Genomic DNA, 26,181 nt, shown 5'->3' with positions numbered 1-26,181 from the left:
TGTTAATGGCTTGTACTTTGATGGTTGTTTTAAAAAAAAAATAGGAAATTATTTTGACTGCATTATGCAAAAGAGGAAAAAACAATTTGAGTAATAATAGCAATCACAATTAGGCTTATAAACTAAGGGCAAATAAAGTAAAGCTTTGAATAATATAAATTGGTTATATAATTGGTTGGAAAGAAAGAATTTGCGTTTAGTATGACTGCATCCTGATCAAGTTAATTTGTTCATTTTGCCTCCTCTCAGTACAAGACTGTCTCAAAGTACTGGTTAGGGTGATGGGTTAAATCCATGCTAAAGGTATTTCAATTGCACTGTTGAAAACTAGCAATCCACTCCAAAACTCTCGCCCTGTAAGTCCTTATGGCTTTACTGAATGCCTGCACTCAGGAGGCTCTTCAGCCTACTATGTTATTCATAAAATGTCACACTTAGTTTTAATCCTGTTAGTGACTCTCAGAAATCCCCCTCTCATTACAGGTCAGAATACACAGCAGTCAACAGGGACAGTTACAGTTGCCGCATACTTTAAGATTCCAGCAGTACAGATAGCAGCATCTGACCAAGACATCCACTAGTTTTTAGAAATAAGTTTGTCATATTGATGCCCTTTATTGATGCCTACTGCTTAAACTAGTGTTTGTTAATATCAATATATGATTTAAATGAATTGTACATAAACACTTCTAGTCACTGCAGAATTTTCTGTTCAGTTTTAACCTTTGTACATGTAGATGTAGAGTATTGTCAACAACATATACAAACAGTGTATTGCAGCCACAGGCACAGTGTTTCATTACCTCTAATTTTAGTTCATATAACGAGGCTAATGTGCCAACTGGTGAGTCTCCTAGCAGGGACATTAGCTATTCCACTCATGGTTATAGTGTAAGCCTGTGGGAAGCTAACTACATGCAGAGAGGAGCTAGCGGCCTTAGTACCATGGCAGATGGGAGTCGTGATCTGTTTTTAATGTGACACACGTGTGCCAACTTCTTTAGAGGAGCCACCTGGTCTTGAACAGTGGAAGGTCAGAAGAAATCTGCTCAGGTGTTGGATTATCACTTAGGACTACAGATTAGTACTCTGTATGACGTGGTTTCATCAGTTTCTAGTTGATAGTAAGATGGATGAGTCCAGACTCTAAACCAGCCCTCTCATGTATGGACTAAATATATATATAATCGTGTGGGCTTGTGTGAAAGATATGCACATTTTTATATCTGTAGCTGTTTAAGGGCAGTTGGCATCTTTGTGTTCAATGCTGTGTCAATGGAGCAGATAAGGCTGCTGGTCTAAGAGTGTTTCCACAGCAACGGTGGCAAGGCTGGGCTCCGAGGGCCTATTGTGAATCTTTTATGACAGACCTCATTACTCCTTCCTGTCTTCTTTGTGAGATCCTTACGCTGAAAGAACATGGGAAGGTGTGACAGCTACCAAAACCTTTTCATTGTCCACTCTTTTCAAATTATGGCCAAAAACTCTGTGTAGGGCATCCACTTCAAACCAATAGCATCCTTTAGACTATGGCCTGACCTCAAAACTATAGTGCATTGCCTTGTATGAGGATGAATCTACTGAATCTACTGAGAAAGAGTAAGAGAGGGAACGAAGAGTATAAACTAAGCCATGTCTGCATTCTAAGAGCATTCAAGGCTCGGGTAAACAGTCAGTGCATGAATGTTTTCAAAAAAGGATGAATTATTTTAGCTTTGATTTTACTATATTCATACATGGATAAATGGATGAATGGATAGATTGATGGTAGATATAGATTCAGATAGAAGGGTAGATATTAGACTATTCAGATGATTCAGTATGTGTCTAGACAGTCCACAATCTGATACAGAATTTAATAGATAAATTTGTAACAATACAACACAATGCAATTTAAAACCTTTTCAAAACAATTCAGCTGCATGGATTTGATATTTTTACATTTTTTAATAATAAAAGTCTGACTAAAATAAATCAATTAATTCCTTAATTGTTATTTCAATGGGATTAAAAATGACCCAGAAAATCATGTTTCATTTTCATTCCTGTTGGGAGCCAGTAAACTCATTTTTTAAATTGTTTTTTTCTTTATAAAGATAGGTTTAACTTCTAATAACTTAAATAATTCTAATGAATAGAATCTTTAATCCTCAATCTTTCAAAAGAATAAATTATTCTAAAAACTGGATGAGTCTGGATGAGTTTATTGGGTAAAAATGAGGTAGAATCATGTTTTGGGTGGAGTATCCCTTTAAACACAATAGTAGCCTATGTTTGAACCATTTAAATAAAATACATCAGGCAGTGGATATCTGACATAGATCCAGGAAAGGTGTCTTTTAGGTAATGCTCTAAACAGTGTTGTAGTCAGTCGCCCATGTCACTTGCTGTTAGGACATGGTGTCAGTGACCGTAGCTGTTCTAGTAGCACTTGTAGTGATGAGCGAAGCAAAGCTACTAGCTCATCATTTTATTTTTATCAATCAGAAAAAGAAGAATTAAAGAAAATTCAATTCGTTTCAGGTCATCGGTCTGAAGTCTTGGTCTAGTCAATGAATGAGTCTTCTGTTATTTATGGTCATGCAAGTCACAAGTCAAATTTGAGACTGGAGTTTCACTTGAGTCAAATCATGTGACCCAAGTCCCATACCTCTGCTAAATGGAGTCAGTTTGCAGCTATAGAGTTAGAGTATACAGTCACCATTGCACCATTGCAAAATAAACCCAGATAGGGTGATTAATGCAAGACCCTGACAAGAAGCAGAGGAAGTTACACTCATTTGACCAATTAACAAATGTGACAGGCAAACAGTGAATGGTAATAGTAGCGGTTTATAGCCTAAACTCAATGGTCATAATTGAGAAATAAAAGACTGTTGACTTGATTGACCATTTAGAATTAGACTTAAAATTATTGTGTATCTTCTGTGCAGTTAGACATTTATACCATATGATATTTGTGTGTCTCACAGATTGAGGATGATTCTGCACACATTTCTACAGACAGGACGAAAAATCTGCGGTCAGCTCTGGTCAGAGTATGGACAAATAGGCATTTTGGTAACAGGACATTTATGGTAAAGAAGTCTGCTATCCTGTTACCTGTTAAGAGAGGATTTAATGCCACTAAAGGCTCTAAGGCATGAAACGTAAACATCAGACTGAGAGAGAAGTACTTTAGCATGAGTGAGAGCTGTTCAACAAGCATTGGATTTATCCTGACAGTGTCAGTTGCTGAGAGCAAAATTTCCAAACAGGCCACTTTTGAAGCCAATTATAGTTAAACAGGTTCAGCAAAGACACCAAATAGACCAACTTGACATGACAGGATAGAAGGTTACACATGGGAGAGCAATTTACAAAGCCTTTAATTCTCAGAAGTTTTGAGAAATGTTTTCGTTATTTCAAAGATTAAAAGACGTGTGTATATATGTATGTATGTTCAAAATACATATGTTGGCATATGATATACATCTTTTATTTATGGTAATAGGCTACTATTGTGTTTAGTGAGGATAAATAATATCCAGTTGTTAGAGACTTCTTGTTACTAAAACAATACTTACTTAAAAGCTGCAGATTTGTATTACATTTATGGTTTATTACGTTTGTGGGATGTTGTCACGTTTGCAGGTCTAACAGTGATGCCAATTCTTTGGCCCGATGCCACTGAATTATTCCAGAGGAAGAGAGCGCAACGAGATGACGTAATCAAAACTCAAATGATGGAAAACCATGTGGAAAACATGATGGAAACATGACCTTTATGTTTCATTAATTAATTTGAAGAAAGTTAGTTTCCTCATCAGTCCACCCAGATCTGTTGATTTCATCTGATGTAAAATTTGGATCAGTCAGATCTGTGGGTTGTTTACTGATGTAGCTGTTATATCTGTTTTCCAATACACATCAGTTAATCTTTACACCCTTAGTAGATACAGATTCAGATAGATGGTAGATGATAGAAAGATAGGTACATAGATTCAGATAGATCCACTGAGTGATTAAGATTGATTTTTAAAATACTTAAACTAGCAGTACATTTTAATCGAGTACATCAAAAACTGTAAACATGAAATGTGCTGTCTTGTACAACCAAACCATAAGTAGCTATTTTCTCTAGCTGAGAAGAAGGCTGCTTATCCTTTTCACATTGTCATACTGTAGAGACTTGTTTTGAAGATGCATGTAATTTAGATCATTATCTAAACTGTAAGCTGCAGGATGTGGATTTGCTTCACTTTCAAGATCTGTACATTGTGTACATAATGTGAGCGATTGAAAAAGTTGTGATTGTTACACAAACATTTTAAACATAGCTGTGTTTTGTTTTTTTTTCTTCTTTGATCCAGCTCAAGTGAAAATGACAGAGTTGGAATACATACGGTAGCTGCTGTGATGTAAAGCTACTGTAGCTCATACTTGAAGCAAAACACTCATCATCACAAATGACAATCATTTTAATCAGCAATTCAAGTGCAGTTTGGCTTAACTTGTAGTCTTACTGCAGTTTTATTCACTCATTGATTAATCAAGGCCTTTAAATGGTGCAGTGTGTAGAATTTAGTGGCATCTAGCGGAACGAACTTGGCAGAAATGGAATATAATATTCATAAGTATGTTTTAATTAGTGTATAATCACCAGAAAATAAGAATCACTGTGTTTTTGTTACCTTAGAATGAGCCCTTTTTATCTACATTTATTTTTTTATTTATTCTCCCTCCCTGCCACCAGAGGCCACTAAATCCTACACACTGGTCCTTTAAGTTATTTTACAGTGGTTTCTTAGTAATAGATGAGCTGCAGGTTAATGTAATAGATGGCACCTTGGACTGAATTAAAGCCCCTGATTAGTTTCTAATTATGGCAAACACAATGACTTTAATCAATGTTAAACAAAATGTTTTCATTATTTTGGTCTTAATGAGAGCAGCAAACTATTAGTCTGTTGCATCTAACAATTCTGTGAAATAGCTACTTATTTAAGATACGGCGGATGAAAGATAACTAAATGCAAGAAGTTATGCTTATGCATGTTGTTTTGATTATATCATCTTGTGCTGACTAACATTGTGAAGATTAGTAAATAGCTGCATATGAAATATAATGATTTAATTATTTTCTGAGCTTATTACTTACTTTACTTCATTCTAAATAATTGCTTTAGGTAAATAACCAGTAAATGCACACATACATTCTGTATGTACATAAATATACATATCTATATACATGTATACTTTTTATACAGTGCGTTATGAGTTTAACATTAGTCCACCAACATAACAAAAATGTGTCTTTGCCAGGAAAAATGGTGTAATAGGTGATAATATAAAGTCAAAATATTAACACATCATTTGGTAGCAAATAATTATATTGAATGAGTTTACACTAAAGACCCTCATCTTTTCACATTCAGGTGACTCATCCTCAGTTGTCTGAAGCTTGCCCAAAACCTCCCACCACCTATTTTCGCATATGCTTCACATCCCTCTAACCGCAGCTCCTCTCAATCCCTTTTCGACTGTCACGGTTTTAAATTGGGGTTGGCATTCTCTGGCTGTCTTTGTGGCATTGCTACTGTATGAGAACATGCCTGAGGTACTTTGCCTCTCTGATTAGAGATCTTACTGTCGCCAGGCCTCGACTGTATCAACAGTATAGAGTATTCCTTAGATGTCACTCCAGGCTCTTGTCTATGCATCCTTCTCCAAAACCACGTTGCTCTCCAGAGTTTCACTATTACATCATCTACTGAAGTGAATGGAAAGAAAGAAAACACACAAAGCCAAATTACTCTGCCTGGATGTCGATAACATTTAAGCTCCCAAATGGATTTGAAGGCTTTGGTGCGATAAATTTTAGGCAAAGGGGGAAACCCTTGCTTAGTTCGACTGAAATAGGACTACATGTGATAAGGAAAGGGCTGATTAGACAAAATAATGTAGGAATTGTACTGAGACACAAGAGACTTTTGTATTTAAGAGCTGCTAGTTTTGAATCCTAATGAGCAACTCCCTTAAGTGCTGTAAGTGCAGTAGGTTTTGTGATATTTCTGAGATCTTAGCATCCAAACTATTTTCAATTAAAATCCTTTTTTTTTCCAATAGAGAATTATATTAACTATGGTCCACTCATACATAGTGGTGATAAAACAAGCGATGAATGATGAATGTTGAGTGTTAATTTAATGTTCTGTGTTCTATCTATCTATTTATGTGCATATATACACACACACACACACACACATATATATATATATATATATATATATATAAAGAGAGAGAGAGAGAGAGAGAGAGAGAGAGAGAGAGAGAGAGAGAGATGGTTAAGATTTGTTTGAGTCATAACAAAGGTTATAAATGCTGTTAAAAGAACAGTACTTTCCATTCATATCTCAGGATGTCTGATTTGAAAGAGAACTTATTTTAATTATAATTATAACTATTCTAATTACCTACCTGTTACCTCCCCCTGCTCTCTCATCTGTTTCTCTCTGCATTGAGTGTTTTGTCAGAGTGGTTGTTATTTGGGGTGCTTAAACTGTGCGCTCTCCCTCATGCGTCTATGTGCTTTTTTTCTCCCTCTTTCCCAGTTGATGATCATGGAGGCTGTGGTGGAAATTGTAAATGAAAGCTTTGACAGCATTTTGGGTACAAATTCAGGAAGCTTATCTCCACCTGGTTACCACAGTCACAGTCAAATCAAGCAAAACGGCAGAGCAGCCGCCCCAAACTAAACTGATATAACAGCTACGTGAGTCAAATGTTTTACCTACAAGACTGGCCGTTGTTCATCGTTTGTGGTGTGAAAACATCATAGAAGCTTGTGTCCTGGTATTAGTTCAGTTATAAAATCCGAACGCACCGCGGAGTGTCTCTTCTGCGGGCTGCTGACAGAGCTGTCAGCCGGAGAGTCGATTACACTGGATGGTGGAGGAGGAGACATAGAGACACTGGTATGTGTCTGTTTAAACAGGAGTTTAGCCAACTTCACTGCATTTAACAGCGGAAGTGAGCACGTCAGAGCCAGAGCAGGTAACACACTTGCTCTGCGTTGTGCTATTGTCCTCCGCTTCCAATGGGGGAACTCCAACACTCGGCCAGCTGACCAATGATGTAACTTCATCACTGACTCAGTCACTCACTCACGGACAACCATGGTTATAGGGCTGGTTTGTGGCTGGTCCAGCCAACAATGAATTACTTCACTGTGATCACCTATGAATTTGTTGATTACAGCTTTCAGTCTGTTATAGCAACTCTTAAACACATCAATATGTCAGCATAATTATGTGTTTGTCACATTCCTACAGCAGCAGGTTAAACAGTAGCTCACAAACATCATTTAGCTTAACAAGGCTTCATTTCTAGAGTGTCTAACGTTATCCGTGTTGAGTTGCGCTGTGAACTGGTGCTGAACCACTCAAGTGGTGAGTTCTGTTGTGCCCCGGGCTTCAACAAAACATTGCATCCCAGCTGGTACACATTAACTAACCCACACTACAATACTTGACTTTGTTTTAACCATTATGGCATCTGACAGATTTTGTCTGGAACAATGAACGCAGTTCAAGGAGCTGTCATCTCTTTTGAATGTCAAGGCTATTCTTCAAGGCACACAAAAGTTCTCATTGTCAGATTTTATTTAGGACCAGAGAGACATTATCATAATTTGAATTAATGGATTACTCACACATGAAAGGATTTTGCTAATATTTCCCCATCATACAGATTACAGGAACCCCTAGTGATCTTTTTGCTTTTAACTTAAGGATTTACGGTGAATTGCTGTGCCTGTGAGGTTGTATAGCTTCAAAGGCATTGTCTTACTGATGAAAGAATGTGTCAAGCCATTTCATTTGTCAAAGCAAACAGTCCTGTTGTGTTATTCGCTGCTGGTTCAAGTGCTGATGTAATTATCCATGTGAAAAAATCAGTCTTGCACCATCTGCTAAAGGATGATATTTTGTACACTGCACATTAAGAGATGAAAAACTGCAACTGAAATACTAAATCATTGTTATAAAGGAATGTTCCTATATAGATTACATATCTTCATTCATTAATATATTCAATTAAAATAACAGTGTATTTCTAAAAAAAAAAAATCCCTCACATCCATCCATCCAACCCCTACATACAGGAAACTACAGTTTACAGTACTCTTTCATCTATCTGGTTTTATCTTTTTGTTCACCTTTTGCCTAAATTGGTCCCCACAGCTCTACCCTGAGCACATTAGCCCTCATTTTTTCCTAAATCTTGCTTTGTTCCACACCTGCAAACAAATACACGCAGAGACTCACAGTACACAGGTGCACAGGCCCTCCGGTGTTATGTTGTGCCTAAAGGATGTGAGCCACAGCAGTGAAATATATCCTTTTTTCTTTACAGGACCTCTAACACATTTGAGATGTCACTTGCAGTATGATGAATGCCTATATTACATAAATGACAATTGTGACATTGTGAATGTGTAACATCAAAGGTACTCTGGAGTTTTTGGCCTCTAGTAGCACTGCGATAGCAGTAGCAATATTATTTTTATACCTCGGTGAGGACAAGAATTTATCCCCCACATAGTGATTTATGCTGCTTCATCCATAGACTATATAAAGTGCCGAAGATAAAAATATTTTAAAAACATATGTAAGAAAAGGACTGCAAGGTGAGAACAGTCTATAGCGCAATAGAATGGACTTTCACTGTTACCACTCACGTGACAATAGAGATGATACTGCATCTAGGCTACGTGATGATCCTTGTTCCATTGGCTTGATCCATGCACGGCTTTTGAGAATGTCACCAACCACCCTCACAAAAAGAATCTCACCTTCTGAGGCTATGGTTGGGGGCTGCATTGAGCCAGGATGCTTTATTAAATGGAGAGAGGGTTGAAAGTGGCTTGCTGTCACCACAGACTGGTCATATCAGTGTACAGCTTGCTCTGACATTAGAGTTTTGGTCCATATACTCAAGAGAGGCTCCATATCAACTCTGCATTCATTAATGGCATAAAAACAAGGTCAGCAAAAAAATTAAATAACAAAGTAAGCCAACAGAAAGTGCCAGTCACAAATGAAACGCATAGAAATTTTGCAAAGAAGAAAAGAGACCGCATTTGAAAAGGCAGTGGAAAACAGTTCAGCTCCGTGGAGAAAACACAATGAGAAGAGTTTAAAAACAACTGAGAATTGCATGCATACAGCCTACAGTATTTCATCTGCCAAAATGACCTCTCATTTAAACTCCAGGCACAGCTGGGGGAACTGCAACAACAAATTCTGACAAGGCTTGTCATAATATGCTCATGTATATTGGAGATAAAATGTCAGCTCAGCTAGTGTACTTCATCAAAAACTCATCTGATAAGTTCAGTATTCTCATTGATGAGAGCACAACAGTTTCAAACAAAACATGCCTGATCATCTATATAAGAATTCCCTATGAAGGTGAGATCTGCAACCTCTTCTTTCAACTTGTTGAGCTGCAGTCGTACACTGGGGTGGCCATCTGTGAGATCCTGCTACAAAGTCTTGATTCACATGCAGGGCATCTCTGAGGGCATGTTACACTTGCGGCTTGTTGGCTTTGCAACTGATGGGGCTGCTGTTACATTGGGCCAATACAGAGGAGCCTCACTCCTACATGAGAAGAGTAACGCTAACCTGACCATCAGTCACGATATGAATCACAAGTTAGAACTTGCAGTCCATGATGCCATGAAACATATTACAGAGGCGAGTCATTTTCAGATGTTAATCGACTATCAATGTACTAATTTTTCTCTCAAAGCCCAAAGCTTGACATGCGCTGGCTGTCTTCATCCTGCACGTCTGTGATGGCTCTCTGGGAAAGCTATCCAGCCTTGGTAAAACTCTTTGGAGCTTTGACTGAAGACAAAATGTCTCCGCCAAGTGACGGAAACTATCAGAAGACAGAGGTCATTCGTAAATGATTTTTTGTTTCCCTGGCTGACAACATTGAGCGCATGCTGGATGACAATGGAAGTATTTCTGCGGCAGCCACTGTAAAGCTATCACCTTGACCATCTGATGAAAACGACCACATCCTATATGGAGATGACAAACTTCTCACCATATACAAGACTCTCGCTATTGAGGCCACGACCAGTCCCATACTCCTCAAGGAATTCCATGAATTCAATTGTCATGGTATCACAGGAGAGAATCTGCACAATGTGCTCACCAGTGTTTCCGTGCTCCCAGTGTCAACAGCCAAGTGTGGAAGAGAATTCAGTGCCACGAACCATTTTCTCATAGACAATAGAAATAGAATGAACATCTCCGTGCTGAACAGCCTGATATTCATCTCAGTAAATGGACCAGGGGTTGCCTCCTTTCCTGCTCGGAGAGTTGCAGAGATGTGGATAAAAGAGGGATGACATGCCATGGATGACCCCTCCATGGGAAAGCATAAAAAGAAAACAGAAGTGCGTCATCAAAGCAGACTGTTTCCTTAGTCTGAAAAGTAGCCTATTTATTTTTATGATGACAGCATGTTGTGCTATTGCATGTTGTGATTATTTTCTATTCAATATTGAAGTTTTCTGTGCACTGCGCATAGAGCTAAAATAAACAGTGACTTGCAAGAACAACATCAAGTGTATTGGCACCATAGACTGCATAAAAATATGAACATAGTTATGGTGACGTCACCCGTTGGTTTCTGAAGAGCGGTTTTGAAGCTCAAAGTGAGCCGCTCCGGCCGTCGCCATCTTGGCAGTCCGTGACTCTGCCTAACTCCCAGCCAATCAAAAATGGGCAAAGAGGCGGGCCGAATGGCTGAAACAAGCCACCTAGCGGCTGGCGGACCTGTCCCTCAAAGCAGCCATGTCCTTCATTATGCATAACTTTACGGCTTAATGAAATTTAAACGGGTGAGTTATAAAAAAGTTGTCATGAAAGGGGAAATTAGCTATAGAGACCAAAACCATTTTTTGTAGCAGGCTGTAAACATGTTTATTTCTGCTGTAAAGTTGGGCATTTTAACATGGGGGTCTTTGGGGATTGACTCGCTTTTGGAGCCAGCCTCAAGTGGCCATTCAAGGAACTGCAGTTTTTGGCACTTCCGCATTGGCTTCATTTTTCAACCCCGGAGGTTGCCTCTTGATTGGCATGCCTGACCGAGTGGCACTATCCTTGGTACTGAAAGCAGCATTAGAGGATTTAATTCTGGCATGTGAAATTAGCATTTAACCTTTTGTTTTGTTGTATATGATCGCGTCTCCTATGTGTCTGGATGAGGGAAAGACAAGGCATGAACTTGACATCACATAACAGAGTGAAAATATTGTGCTACTTGATGAATTATAATATAATATATAAAATGATTAATAATAATCCTGTAAATTCAGTGGTCAAATTCAAGTTCCGTTATTGTTTTATTAAAGTTCATAATAATTTCATAAATGTTACGATAACAGCTGAGAGAAATAGCCTAACAAGCTTCATATTCTATAAAGGCCCACTGTGCTTCGTGATTTATTTCCAGGAATATGTTTCAAAAACATCCCCCTTTCTGATTTTTTCATAAATCACACCCTGGATGTACACAATTCAGGATTTAAAGTATTTTAAAAATCTGCTTTGCAAATGTTTTGTGAGGAATGAAATACATTCAACAATGTTTGTTAGACCTCATGGATACACTCAATGCATTTTAGTAAGTAACACTGAATGTAAACATAACTTTTGTTTTTTACAAGAAAACTCAAAGTGGCACCTTTTAATGGTTTGATCCTCAGTTGGAGTACAGCACCATTTCTGTTTTTCATTTGAAGCCTGTGTAATTCCATATATACAGTGGACAATGTGGATCACAGGGACCCTATGTACTATGATATTTATAGAGAGTTGTCTGTTTTCCTGTGCCATAGAATGTTTTTATGTGGGTCCAGGTATCAAATATCATTTAATTTAGCTGAATGGTTTCACCAGTAACCAAGATCTTCACTATACAAGACTGAATTAACCACTTTATCTGTAAAACCATAAATACTGCTCAGAAATCTTGTTGTCAACTATGAAATCATAGTTTCTCTTTTAATCCTGCAGCAGGTCACTAAGTCTAGCATCTGCCTAGTGAATCATAGCATTCATTGGTAATGTTGGCATATCCATTTGAATTTCAGAGCGGTTTTGAAGGCACTTGGCCCCACTCTTAAATTTTAAGTACGAGACGTGACATTTCAAGCGTGGAGGTAAATATTGCTCTTGTACTAGTATGGTCCTCCTGCTGTTTGATGAGATCAATCTGGAAATGAGAGGGGCATTAAAATCAAATCATGACTCTTCCAAGGTTAGAAGATCGATTGGCAGCTTTTGGTGCTGTGCTCTGCACCGGCTATTATTGATGAGCATGGTGTTGTTGAGTAAAAATGCAGCAGGGTTTCGTCAGTTATATGTTGGAACATCGGTCTTCATTGCTTTGTGTGAAAGGAATTCATTTAGACACTAATGGTAGCAATTTGCAGGAGAGGGCATGCATTGAGACGTTAAGCATGACAGATGTCAAATGTGTGCAGTGTCATGACATGTGAAAGAACTTCATAGTGAAATGGATGGTTTACTGAGATTCCAAGGTGGGTTATTTTCATCTGTGCTGAGAGGTTTTAGGTCACTTCTAAGTAACTGGGTTACAGAATGCTCTGGTATCTGAATGGCTATAGCACATAACACATAACTGCAGCATCCCTCATTTGATTCCAGTGAGGGACCTTTGTTGAATGTCTTTTCCTATGTTTTCTGTCTTCCAGTTTACTGTCGACTATCCAAAAAAGGGGAAAATGCCCCACTGTAACTAGGTTACAGTCTGCTTTCTTACTGTTCTGTATCTGGCCTTCTAAACATCATGCACATGTAGAGTAGAAGAGGATAGGGGATTACACAAATCAAATTTTCCCAACTAGATTTCTTCTGGAAAAAGACAATTTTTGTGTTTACACATTTGCTTAACAAAGACTTTAGATCTGGAAAATATTGTTGTGACAGCAGAGCAGTGGGATAAAAGTAGACATTATTACAGCTTGAGATGTGCCCTTTTAATAATTCCATTCAATGTCTGACTAAAACTGAAACTTTCATGAAGCAGCAGCTACATATCTAAATAAGGTTTCCACTGTTCATTTGACTATTTGCAAAATAGTTGAGCGATGTTAGTCCAAATGCTCTGACATACACACACACACACACAGCGTCGTGTTTCAATCACTTAAGTGGACATTACATTGACTTACATTAATTTCCTGGAGAGTTATCCTTACCCTAACCCTAACATAACCCTAAACTTACCTTAACTTTTAACCAAGTCTTAACCCTAAAAAGAATGATTAAGGGGACTTGCTTTTTGTCCCCATAAGGGAGGCAAGTCTCCACAACATGACTGTGTAAACAGAATTTCATGCACTATTGTAAGACTTCAAAGAATTGCACACAAAGTTCTTAAAAATCTCCTCTTCTCTCTCTGTCTCTCCCCTCTTTTTCTCTTTATTTATCATTGCAGGCTGTGGAAACCAACCTGGCATCCAAGGACAGTCACTGGGTCTATGCCAATGAGGTGAGACCAAACATAACACACTTACACACCTGAGCGAATTCAGACCTTAGTCTCACTTTGCCTCTGTCAACACAGAGTCTCATATGCTGCCAAGGCACGCACAAACACACAAAAACCTATAACACTGTCATTTTGTTCACTTTCATATTCACTTAGATTAGCAGCACATCATCCATTTTTATTTTATCTTGGCTGCCTGAGGGACTGGGCCTTTATTTGGTATTGTATAATTGCTTCCCTTCAACTGTTGATGTTAGTGTGTCTTTTCTCCCTTTGTACCAGTACTGTGTTTGACATTGACCTAAATGGTCTTCTAAAGTGGCTGTAACAGCACAAAATTCAGGTGCACTCTGTGAATACAGAACAGTGGACTCTGTCTTCAGCTTTAGTGCATTTCCATTGATTCAAAGGGGGGAGTCATAGGATTGGCCCAATACTAAAAGCAGTGGATGAAAGACATTAGATGAAAGGTTGCTCCCAGTTGACCAACCTCAGATATTAGAATTGCTGTTCATAATAGGAGCTCTCACTCAAATACACACACACACACACACACACACACACACACACACACACACACACACATACACTCAATGTCCATGTATTTTCATTTTGATATATTAGCTCCTCACTTACAGGAGCATGTCTCCTTAACCTGTGCTCAACATCCAAAACATGACACATATTGATCCATAATCCATGTAGCATGATTAATGTGTGTATGTTACTCAGATAGCCATGTTGTTTAGGTGACATTAATAGAAGAAGCTTATTAAGAAGCTGTAGTTCTGGGTAGCAAACTGAATTTGCTACTGTATGACAGATTAACTCTTTATACAGAAGTTGAAAACACATTATGGTCATAATACATACTACTTAATACTAAAATATTGTGGCTGAGATGTATGATTTAGTTAGGAATTCATGGTGCAATATCTTAGTATATTTTGGCAGCTTAAATATTGATTTACAAAAGTTAATGAGGCCCATTGTGTTGGAAACCTTCTGGTATCTGGCAGCCTGAATGACCTCATCTTAGATTATAATGAGCTTTTATAAAATAATAACCTTGTATGTTTTAAATCATTTTCACCATGCATTTCAGTATACACATGGCTAAAGTATTGATTTACAACAGCTAATTAGGCCTTGAGTTTTTTTTAAACTTTTCCTGTGTCAGGCAGCTTTACATATTTTGTTTAAATGTTTCAGAAAATCAATCGATGAATCAAACTTTATTTGTATAGCGCCTTTCTTGCAAAATAGCAATACAAGGTGCTTAACAATACAATGCAAATACAACAATACAGTGAAAATAAAGGGTAATATAAGGAAATGATAATATAGGAAATAAGAGACATGGTAGAACAGAGAGACTAGCGTAGCACAGTAGGAGAGGGTAGATGCTGTGCTAAATGCCGCCTCCCCATAGTTCTTTGTTCTCACCCAGGGAACAACTAAAAGGCCAGTGCCAGAGGACCTGAGTGATCTACAGGGGGCATACATTAAAAGCATGTCTGACAAGTATTCAGGCATTAGTCAATTGAGTGATTTGAACACCGATAAAAGGATCATAAAATCTATTCTACTGTAAAACCGACAGGCAACCAATGAAGGGACTTTAGGACAGGTGAGATTTGTGCTCTCCATCTGGTCTTGGTCAGTACACGTGTTGCTGCTTTCTAAATGATATGTAGCTTATTTATAGCTTTCTTAGGTAGACCAGAAAGGAGCAGGCTTGATTACTGCAATCAAGCCTGCTCGTGATAAGAGCATGCATAAAACTCTCAGTATCTGCCAAACCTGCCCAGTTGCACTTTAGCAATATTCCTTAGGTGATAAAAAGCAGCTTTAGTGAGATTACTTATGTGACATTCAAAATTCAAATCAGGGTCTAGAAGCACACCAAGATTGGCGTTGTGTGCAAGGGATTTTCAGTTAGTGCACAGTATCTCTCTCTGGACCTTTTCTCCAATAATTGAAACCTAGTTGATATGATCAATGCATGAACCAGTTTATCAATAGGGCTGATGTAACTGGATGATTAAGAGATGTACAGTTGTTTATTATTGGCCTAGCTATGAAAATTAATCCTGTGTTCTCTGATGATATTTCCCAGTGGCAGCATATAGAGACTGAACAACACAGGTCCCAAAATGGAGCTTTGAGGAACCCCATGTTATGCTAGTGTTAGCCAAGTAGTGGTCACCAAGGGAGACAAAATAGTCTCTGCAAGACAGCAGTGCTTAAGTCTAAAAGTACTAATATTGAGTTTCTTGTCATTAATGCTCATTCTTAGGTCATTTATAACTTTACTAGCGCACTCTCAGTGGTGTGGTGAGGATGAAAGCCAGATTCAAACTTCTCAAATATACAGCTGAAATTTAGGTAAACATTTAGCTGTTTAAATACTAATTTCTCAAGAATTTTACTTGAAAAAGAAAGGTTTGAAATTGGCCTGACATATTGTTTTTATCACTAAAGGATCCAGGTTACTTTTCTTTAGGAGAGATTTCACAATAGCAGTGACTTACAATCTCTAGCACTTCATCCTCTAGACAATTAAACACAGTCTTTAAAAAGATGGTGGGGATAGGGTCAAGTGAGCAGGTGGAGGGTTTTAGTTGCATTACTTCGTTCCTGAGCATTTCTTTGTCACCAGGAGAAAAATCATTCATAGCAGTTTTAGGCAGACGGAAAGTATCCAAAGACATGGGCTCATTCACATTCTGTATAACATGGTTTAGATCCACCCTGATTTTTGTAATCTTGTCTCTGAAAAATCCTGCAAACTCTTCACATTTTGATGTTGAGCTGATGAAAGGGGGTCATTTGGGGCTGGATTTATGAGGCTGTCAATAGTTGAGAAAAGCATTCTGGGATTATTATGATTTTTAGAAATCAGCTTTGAGAAATGAGCTTGTCTTGCATTTCTAATTGCTTTGTTGAAGATAGTGAGGTGTTCTTTAAAAATGTCATAATGGACCTGCAGCTTAGTTTTTCTCCATTGATGCTCAGCTTTTCTACAGTTTTTCTTTCAGTTAATAATACCCCCAGTTCTCCATGGTGGTTTCTGTTTAGATTTAATCTTCTTAAATTTGGCTGTTGCTATAGTGTCAACTGTAGTCTTCAGCTTATTATTAAAATTGTTGACTAAATCATCACAAGAGGAAGAAAGGCTCTGTGGGGGTATGTTATTAATATGATTTATGAAATTTTCAGCAACTTCAGAGACAAGATAACGTTTCCTAACACCCTGCTCACTAACAAAGCCTGATAATGATAACAATGCTGGGAAAAAAAATACAGTAGTGGTCTGAGATTGCCAAGTCAATTACAGAGGATACATCAATCCTCAGACCATGAGTGATAATTAGATCCAACGCTGTGACCACAGTTGTGAGCCCACCCATTAACATGTTGAATAAAATCCATAGAGCTCAACACATTTAGGAACTTGGCGGCTCTAGAGTTGGTCACATTATCCACATGTAGATTTAAATCACCTATAACCATCATGTTGTCATAATTGGTCCTGACAATAGACAACATTTCAGTGAAGTCATCTAAAAAGATAGGACACTGTTCCGGGGGGTCTATATATCGTTATAACAAGCATAGGGAGTTGGGATTTTAACAGTATAGCATGATGATCAAAGGAGCAAAAATCACCATAGGGATATTTCTACAGTTGAGGATGTCAGCAAATATAAAGGCAGTCCCACCGCCTTTTTTACCATGTCTTGTAGAGTGCTGAAAGCTATAGCATAGAGAGGACATCTCAATAAAAACAATAAAATATACTTTGCAGCCTTAAACAATATGGTAAGATAGGGACTGTAATGTTTAATTTGAAGCAGTATTCACATAAAAATTCATGCATACCTTTCAGTCAATTACCACAGACCTCCACCAAGACATTAGCTTTAATTGCATCAGACTCTGGGAAAGTGTGTATGAGCAAATGGCGTGTTAATTTCTTTGGCATTCCCTCAGTGGTTGAGATGATGTGGCTTACTGTGTAGTTATCTCTTCCTGGTATAAATTTAAAGGGGAAGAAAGTGCCGGTTTTTATCTGTGAACTATGAAATGTATCTTTCATGATCTTTTCTCACCATCTCTTGATTTCTCCACCTTTCTCTCAATATATATTTTTATTTTCCTCTTCCCTTTCTCACTTTTTCCTTATTTCTAGAGATTTTTCTTTGTTTTATCCTTGTTTTTCTATCTCCCTGTAATTTTTGTGTATCCTTTTCTCCTTCCTCTTCTTTCTCTATTTCCCTTTTATTTTATCACCCAAGATAAACTACCCATGAAGCTGACAATCACCTTGAAATGAGAATAACACGGACATGTTGCAAAGACTAACATGAAAATCCAATTACTACTCATGCCGACCTGTTTTTCTCAGACATTGACCTCCAGAGCTCCCCTCATGTAAAGAAAAAATAACTTGGAAATGAAAAAAATAACTTGAAATCAGAAAAAGATAACTGGAAAACCCTGAGCACTTTGTCCACCCTGTTTTTGCCTTAAATTCTTATATTTTTACTAACTACAAAAGTCACCATGTAAATTGAATCTTGTCTGTATCTAAATGCAAATCATTTATCTACAATTCTTTCTTATTTATAAAAGTGAAGGAGATATAAAGGAAAGTGCAAATCTAATTTGTTTCCATTAGACTGTGATTTGATTTCTCATAAGCCCCTAACATGGCTGATGGCACAAAGAGAGTGCAGGAGGTTTTTTTAATTTGAACACGCCAGAGGACTGACAGTTATGATCGGAATGAGATTCTCGGATTTGTACTATGTTTCTCTTAAATTATCTTTTAAAAATTATTTTACAAATGGCAACAACTATGAATCACTCTCCTTTCGCAGAAGCTGCTGGTGAATTCTGTACTCCCTTCTTACTAAATCTATACTGTGTCCTGCACTCAAGAAAATCCTGTTTGTCTGACCAGCTGCAGTTCGACTGTATCACAAAATCCTGCAGGGAAATAATAGCTTTCCATGTTACCTCCTGCCCCCCCATATGCACCAGCAGTCCCTGCGGACAGTTGCTCCTATTCAGCTGCCTGGTCATGACTGAGTTGTGACATTCATTTTCACCAGGTGATCTTGAAGCTCACTGTACTGTAGCCTGCCCACCGCATCAGCTCCCCAGGCTCCCACCAGCCTTTACAACCCACACAGTCAAAGAGAGGTCGCACATTTCATTCAACTCTGACAACAAGAGGATATGCTAATCCGCCACCAGCGGCAGCGTGTGGCACAATGAATGTAGTTGTCAGGCTTGAAATGTGATAAAAGCACAGAGTGAGATGGATGGAGATGGAAGACAATGATGATGAGTGAGTATGATCAGGAGCTGAAAAACATCAAGGAGTAACAGACTTACATATAAACAAAAAGGAATAAAACAGATGGTATGCCCTGATAAGTCAGGCTTTTTATTCAGAGGTGACATATTCATTACACACATTACAGTATAAAGTGACAGTATTACATACATTAACATGACAATTTTTTAAAAAAAGTAATAGGTTCAAGGCTGTTGATCACGCATGGATGTCTTATTTAAAGCAGTACTCCATAAATGTAGTATTGCACTTCCTTTGGGACCTTTAGTCCGCAGGAAAACACCCCATTTCTCCCATAATGGAACTCAGTAGTGTCCTTCATTACATCTTCCCTGAATGTTATATGCCCACGTCTTTCAAACTTGACATTCCCAGTTTGCTATAAGGGTTTCTGTTTATAAATTTATAAATCCAAACCCGAGTAAGTGATGTCACTAAGTCATTTTTCTCAGACTTGACAAGCCCCCCTCAGAGCCACCAAAGACGTTACATAACTGTCATGTAAAATTGTTTTGAGTGAAACAATGAACTTTCCTCTCAATATAAACTTTTCTTCAGTTGCAAAACATTTTTAGTTTGAGACTGACACTAATTCATTTAAAAACCAAAAGAGTGGGTTTGAATGGCATCTAGTTCATGAGCCCTCAGGGTATGTAACTCATTCAACACACAAATAACCACATAATCTTAAAATTTTAAAAAAGGAAGCCTTTGAAATTGGGGGGTAAGAGGTGCAGCTGGATTTGATATGAGAGCATGGGGATGACAGGCAGGCATGCATCCCCTAAACCACCCACTAAACCAGGGGGCTGCAGCTGCTAGCACACAGACGGTTGTCTGCATCTGACACTGTCTAGTGGACTCAGATGGATTGCACATCCTGGGAAGATTTGTTGTTGTTTTTTTCCCTTCAGACGCGGGACGGTGACACCTCTGAATGTTTGATGGATTAGGTGGCTGTGCCTGCTGTGACAGACAGAGTCGAGGAGGACAGTCATGATATGACTGATGTCTTGGGTAACTGCCCATCAAGCAACTGAGATGGAAACCCTATTCTACTGACGTAGTCTCGACCACACCAGAATTCAGGACAGGAGGGTGGATTACTAAAGAGGCCTTTTACAAGATAAAAAAATATTACATTTTTTCATTGTCTCGCTTAAAGCTTATTCCTTTTTCAAAGTACTGTATAATATTGCATTTAAACACTGAATTTTGCTATTATGATCCTTTGTACCATTAGCCACAGTGAGCATCCATGCAGAAATCCAATTCAGATGTCAAAGAATGATGCACTAACCCACAAATGGTGACCACAGGAGTCATCCGGCCTCATGGTCATAAATCTAAGGGACCCAGACAGGTGACTCCCTTCACTAACCACCTTATCTAAATGTTATAGCAGTTATAGTCATTTTATGTCACTGGGGTTATAAAGTGGGCAATTCAAATTACACACAGCATGTAAAAGTGAAAGTTAGTGTATTAATTAATTGATTAATTAGCAAGTCACACTGCTGTTCTCCTTGGGTGCAAGTCCATGTTTTGCACCACACTGGTCATTTTCTGCCTCAAAACAAACCTACTTGAAAGAGGTGGGTGAAGTGGCAAAGCTACGGTTATGTTGATGCAGATCAGGCTTTGCAGTGAAACTTGGCATGAAATCACACCACATTTCTGCCTGCTCAGACCACATTTTGTTACAAAGGGTCCTTCCCCCTCAGACAGTCATGTACTGTGAGTGGTCAGACTATTGATTTTCTTATTGTTTTGGCAGTTTTGTGTGCATGAATATTTACCAAGTATAACTAACTGAATGCATAACGTTTTTAATTAATTAGTAAATTATTGGTAGCATTAACAGTTGCACAAAATTAGCACAAAATAACCTCATGTCATTACAAATGACAAGGAACACAATTTCCTGATACTGCATTTCTCCTACTAATGTGAGATGCATTCATCTCTCTCCAGCCTCTTCACATCGTGTTGTGTCAACCTAAACTCCACACCCATGGGTGCATGTATGCCATAGTTGACAGTTATAGACCCACTATTGGATATTTTATAAGTAATAACTACAATGGAGGTAGACATAGTGCCACCATATCAGCTGCAGTGAGTTTACTTAACTAATAAGTTTTTACTGACAGTTCTCGAAGCATTATTACTAAAGTTCAATAAAACCCAAGCTTGATTGTCATTAGCATGATATGCAAATTTCAGGATTAAACAATCATCAAGAGCTACTGCTAATGCAGGTCTGTTCTATTACAAACTAACCTGAAGCACCAAAAAGCCTGTTACCCACATTATTTTTCATCTATAGCAGCCTTTTTCATAATACGTGTAATCATAGTCTGCTTTAACACTTTCTCACAGTTGTTTTACTGCAGTATGTACCTTTCAGTGCAAGAAAAAAGGAAATATAATTGCATTAATAATGCTTTTAAAGAAAATTACTTTATACACACTGTAAGTGGATCTGTTTAGTTGGGTGCATGGAATAGTTTATAATAGTGAGTTTTTGTGGGCACCCTTTAAAAGATCTTTATGTTGTGGATGTAAAGAAACTTCTCAAATGTATACAGTGAAAGTTATTTTAAAGGCCCCCATGCATATATTAAATACTAAATGCAAATCAGTGATGGCTATACTTCATATACTTCATTTTGATATACAAGTGTTCCTAAGTGTATATTATATTTTTTCATATGAATGATGTGTCGTATCTGTCCTCACTCTGTGAAAAACAAGAAAATATATCATCACATATCTACTCTCTTTGTCATATGCAGTGTTATGTGATTCTAGGTACAGTACTTAATGATCAATTTTCACCACAACAGCACTGTCTGAATAGAAAATGTGATTTATTTAATTGTGAAACCCTTCAATTTTGCATAATTTACAGTTATTATTTGTTGTTTTATGTGTAGGAAGAAAGCTTTAATTGAATATCAGCGTTGATATGCTGAAAGTTATACCTCAGATAATATAGGTCAGAGTCTCACAAATCAAAAAAGGCTGGTACCTTGTGTTATTTGTTGCTTGTTATGTTTGAAGCTGTTTTTTTTCCATTGCAAAAGAACAATAGGACACCAAGTCCCAGTCTCATCACCAGGTAACTGGAAGTTATCTTGGGGTTATTTTCTGCCTCACTAATTTTCTTTTTCTCAACAATACACTGAAAGGACATTAAAAAAAGACATGTATGTGTTTTACAGGCAAGCGCAACTTTTATTATTGTCATACACATGGAGCTTTGTTCTACCTCCCTGACTCCCATTACCTCTCAATTTAGTTGCCTGCAGCTTCAAAAAAAAAAAAGAAAAAGAAAAAAAGCACCTTAACTTCTAATTAAATCGCTGTCATGATTACCGGTAAATTTTTTTATTTATTTCTAGTCAAAGATTAATAACATTGACTGAGCAGCACAAAGAGGATAATTTAGCCTATCTGTCAGCTGAACTTGATTTGATTAATGTATTTTGGTCGTCAGCTGACATTGAAACATGGTCATGCTGTAGCCACTTTTTTCAGACTTTGAGTGTGTTACCTCCATTGAGCTTAACACCTGAAAAGATTTTGTGATATATTTAGATTTTAAAAGCAGTTTATGCTGTTATATCGGATGCTTGTGTCCAGATAGTTCAGAAATGGTTTGATATTGTCATTTTGACTTGCTGGTATGATCTGATTAGTAATGCTTTTCTAGTATCTCTGGGTTCAACTATGCATGGGATGACCACAGTAGTCCCACCAGGAGGCCTTGGTGTGTCCGTCTTTATACTTTTTTATGCACTAATGGATTATTTTTATCTCTCTAATGTACAAGTGGAATATATCATAGTGGTGTCCAAATTGTGACTTAATGGTCTGTACTTGCTCCTCAAACAGAGGTTAAAAGGCGTGCGTTTCGGCAGCCATGTCCCATTGGTCAGTGTCAGTGCCGGGTCAGGTTATGACACAAATGTTACCTGTGATGGTGACAGAACACTTGGACTGGATGGCACTGGAAGTTATTACCTTCGACGTGAGGGTTCAACTCTGTGAACCATGCAGCATAATTCATCTGATTAATGTGTCACGGCAACTCATGAATATTCATACTTTCCACCTGACTGACTGTCAAGAGTCAGAGAAAGAGTCAGAGGATAAAACTAGATGAGCTAGAACCATCTCATGCTGTACACAGATGAAAGATCTGGGAATACCATCACTGCAAGAACCTGTTTTATCAATTTGGTTTGCTCACAATAAAGTGGTTTTGCATTTAGTGAAATATGCATATGGCAGAGAAAAAGAAGAGGGAATCTAAAAGGTATTTAAATACAGATTTTGTTTTAAAAGAGCATTTTGACAAATAATGTGAAATAAAGCACGTAAACGTGATGGCAAGATAGTAAGGGATTGAAAACCTCATCAGGATGAAAGAGGAAAGGCACTATGTAGAGGAAGAGAGCCAGGAGAAATTAACACTGAGGGAGGACAGGGACCAGGAGTAATAACCAAGAGGTCGATGCAAAGCAGAGAGCTCAAAACGTCTGATTAGGAAAACAGTTATGGAGCATGGACTCAGGCATGTTTGATGAATGATTATATCAACCCACAGCTGCTTAAGTGTTGACCAGACAGTAACCTCACAGCTTTATTGTCAGATCGTATGTAAACCCAACGTACCCCAAGAGACTCACTGTCTGCTTCAGCATTGACCATTGTCCTGATCTGGAGAAGCAGGCAGCTCAATGTCTCATGAATATTGATCTGACCCTTGACAGGGTAGATCTCCACTGACCCTCCACACATACAACACACAGAAAAGGGCCAAGGGTCATCTGTGTTATTATTGTGAGGGATGTACTTGAAATGTTTATTGATTTGTTAGTCCAGTGTGAATAGCAAAATAAGTGAGTTTTCCAGATGATAAATTCTTGACAAAATATGATAAAATCTAAAAATATGACACACAAATTACAGTTTTTTCTGTATGTGAGTCTTTGTATTTTGGCCTCAAACCACAACTCCTTAACCAGATGAAAACAGTGACTCAGTAAGTTATTAAACTAGTGTTAGGATAGAAATGGTCTGTGATCAGTGATAATATACAATGGGATTATGTCCTAAAAACAGAAATTGGAAAAAAAAATCTCAGTTGACGTTTTAAACTCTAGCTTCTATCAGTGGAAACTATCCTCACTTTACCTCATTTTGTCTCATATCTAATTTCTCTGTCGCCCCTAAAGTGTCATCTGATATTTTAATTCCTTAAGAGACGGACACAGCCATTTAATCCCCTCCGAGGTTTTGTTTCTCATTTTCAACTCAGAAACAGCTCTTCAAAAACTGCTAATTCATAGTTTGTGTCATGATTCCTCACTGTACAATAATCCCAATCAGATAAGAAATGACACTACACTTAAGAGGGAAAGATCTCTTAACCAAAAGTCCTCCTATGTTGTCTTTGTCTTCAGGAGGTGAGTGATGCAGACATCATGGAGCTGGTTCATAGCTCTCTGGGGCGGATGACCATCATTCGTCAGATCTTCCCATTGTGGAGGGACACCAACGTTCGCTGTATGAGGAACAATCATCGCATCTCCTCCCTGCTCTGTGACCCACAGGAGGGCTATCTGCAATCCCTGGAGGTAAAACCACTTGAGTCTTATTGTTGAAAAATCTGAAATGTAGGTCCACCTCTAATTTTATTTTATTTTACTAACAGACATTTACATGTATTTAATATACTGGATATAAATATGCATCAAAATACACATGGTCATAGGCAATCATGAAACATATGTGCCAGATATTTTTCATTTTTCAAACAACTGCAGTAATGTCCGAAAAAGCAGCTGAAATGTCAGAAAATTTGTTAGAAACAACCTCTTAAGAAGACATTAGCTAGTTAGTCATTTATCGTGTCATGCATTTTACATTTGGACTGGGTGGCACTGGGAGTTATAAGTCTTATAAGACCTATTACACACCAAAAATGCTGTTGCAGTGATGAAACATTTGTCAGACACAAACATAACTTCTTACATTACGTATATGTAACATTACATGTCGAACAAAGACTGTGTCCTATCCTAAGCTCTACACATAAAATCTGCCACAAAAAAAGGTTCCCTTCCTAAAAAAAAACAACATAGTTTTTCTTAATCATCTAACCAGAAGAACTCATCAGAAAGGGCGTTTTACTAAAATGTGTAGCCCCTAAATAGTTATGTAATGAGCAATAAAACATCAAAGAGTTAATGATTATTAGAATACATGCTGAGTACAGACTAAGCACATAATGTAGATACATTTAGTTTTAACTGTGGCAGAAATTCAAGTTATTTTACAGTTTGAAGTGATACTCCACCTAAAACCTTTCTTTTGAGTGTCACCCATTGTAGGCTTGAAAGTTGGCAGTTTCCTCACTGACAGAAAGCAGCGGGTGTAGTCAGTTTGAATTCAGTCGGTTTCAATGGATTCTAATGATGCCAATTTTTCAAATAAAGAAAAAAGTATCAAAGCATCGCTAGAACATTCTCAAAGTGTAATCCACCTCTTCACTGTTCATGTGTATCCTCAGCATGTCCCAAACAGTCATAAATCCGCCAAAATAAGCTACTTTTAGCAGAGATTCTGAGCTTTGTGGAGGTGAATACACAACATGGAGGCAGCATGATGGACGACACTGTATTGAGTATTCCACTCATGGCAAGGTTGTGTTTTTGTTTTTCCTTGTTTTGTTTTGTTTTTTTTTTTTATCCCTTTTGCTGCAAGTATTTATAGGACAGCGTGTTCATGCTTTAGGAACAACCACCATGTTTCATCCACTTTCTATAGCAGCCAACAGGAGGGACACTTGTTATCAACCAGAGTGACAGATCCATAAAACAAGCGTGTTGTGGTCTTTTTTCTTACATGTGCTGTAAGGGGTTATGGGCATGATACCTGCTTGATCACACACATTTTTCACAGTTTCAGAAGTGACATTACAGCATATGCATGCAGTCATGATGTGAGACAGTGTAGTGCAGCAAACGCATGTGCGAAGTGCCACATGAATACAAATATTAACTGATAATGTATGCAACTGAATATAGATTAAACTCCCTAGATAAGGTAATTATGAGGGACATGCATGTTCATGAATATAAATGACTTGGACTCAATGTGACTGGAGAATAAGTGGCAGGGCAGATAAAAATATAGTTTTAAAGTAAATAAAAGCTTGTTTT

At 37.9% G+C, this 26,181-nt stretch overlaps 1 protein-coding gene across 1 annotated transcript in view; it reads left to right on the top strand.

Moving 5' to 3' along the window:
* Positions 1–26,181, top strand: part of grid1a (glutamate receptor, ionotropic, delta 1a) — a 260,773-nt gene that overhangs the window by 199,003 nt on the left and 35,589 nt on the right. Inside the window, exons 5-6 of the mRNA XM_067610467.1 lie at positions 13,525–13,578; positions 24,421–24,594. Of these exons, the coding sequence (XP_067466568.1) occupies positions 13,525–13,578; positions 24,421–24,594 (228 nt within the window). The remainder of the gene's footprint in view (positions 1–13,524; positions 13,579–24,420; positions 24,595–26,181) is intronic.

This window comes from Thunnus thynnus, chromosome 14, assembly GCF_963924715.1.
Source record: "Thunnus thynnus chromosome 14, fThuThy2.1, whole genome shotgun sequence".
Classification (NCBI taxonomy): Eukaryota; Metazoa; Chordata; class Actinopteri; order Scombriformes; family Scombridae; genus Thunnus; species Thunnus thynnus.
This window is presented reverse-complemented; position numbering and strand designations above follow the sequence as displayed.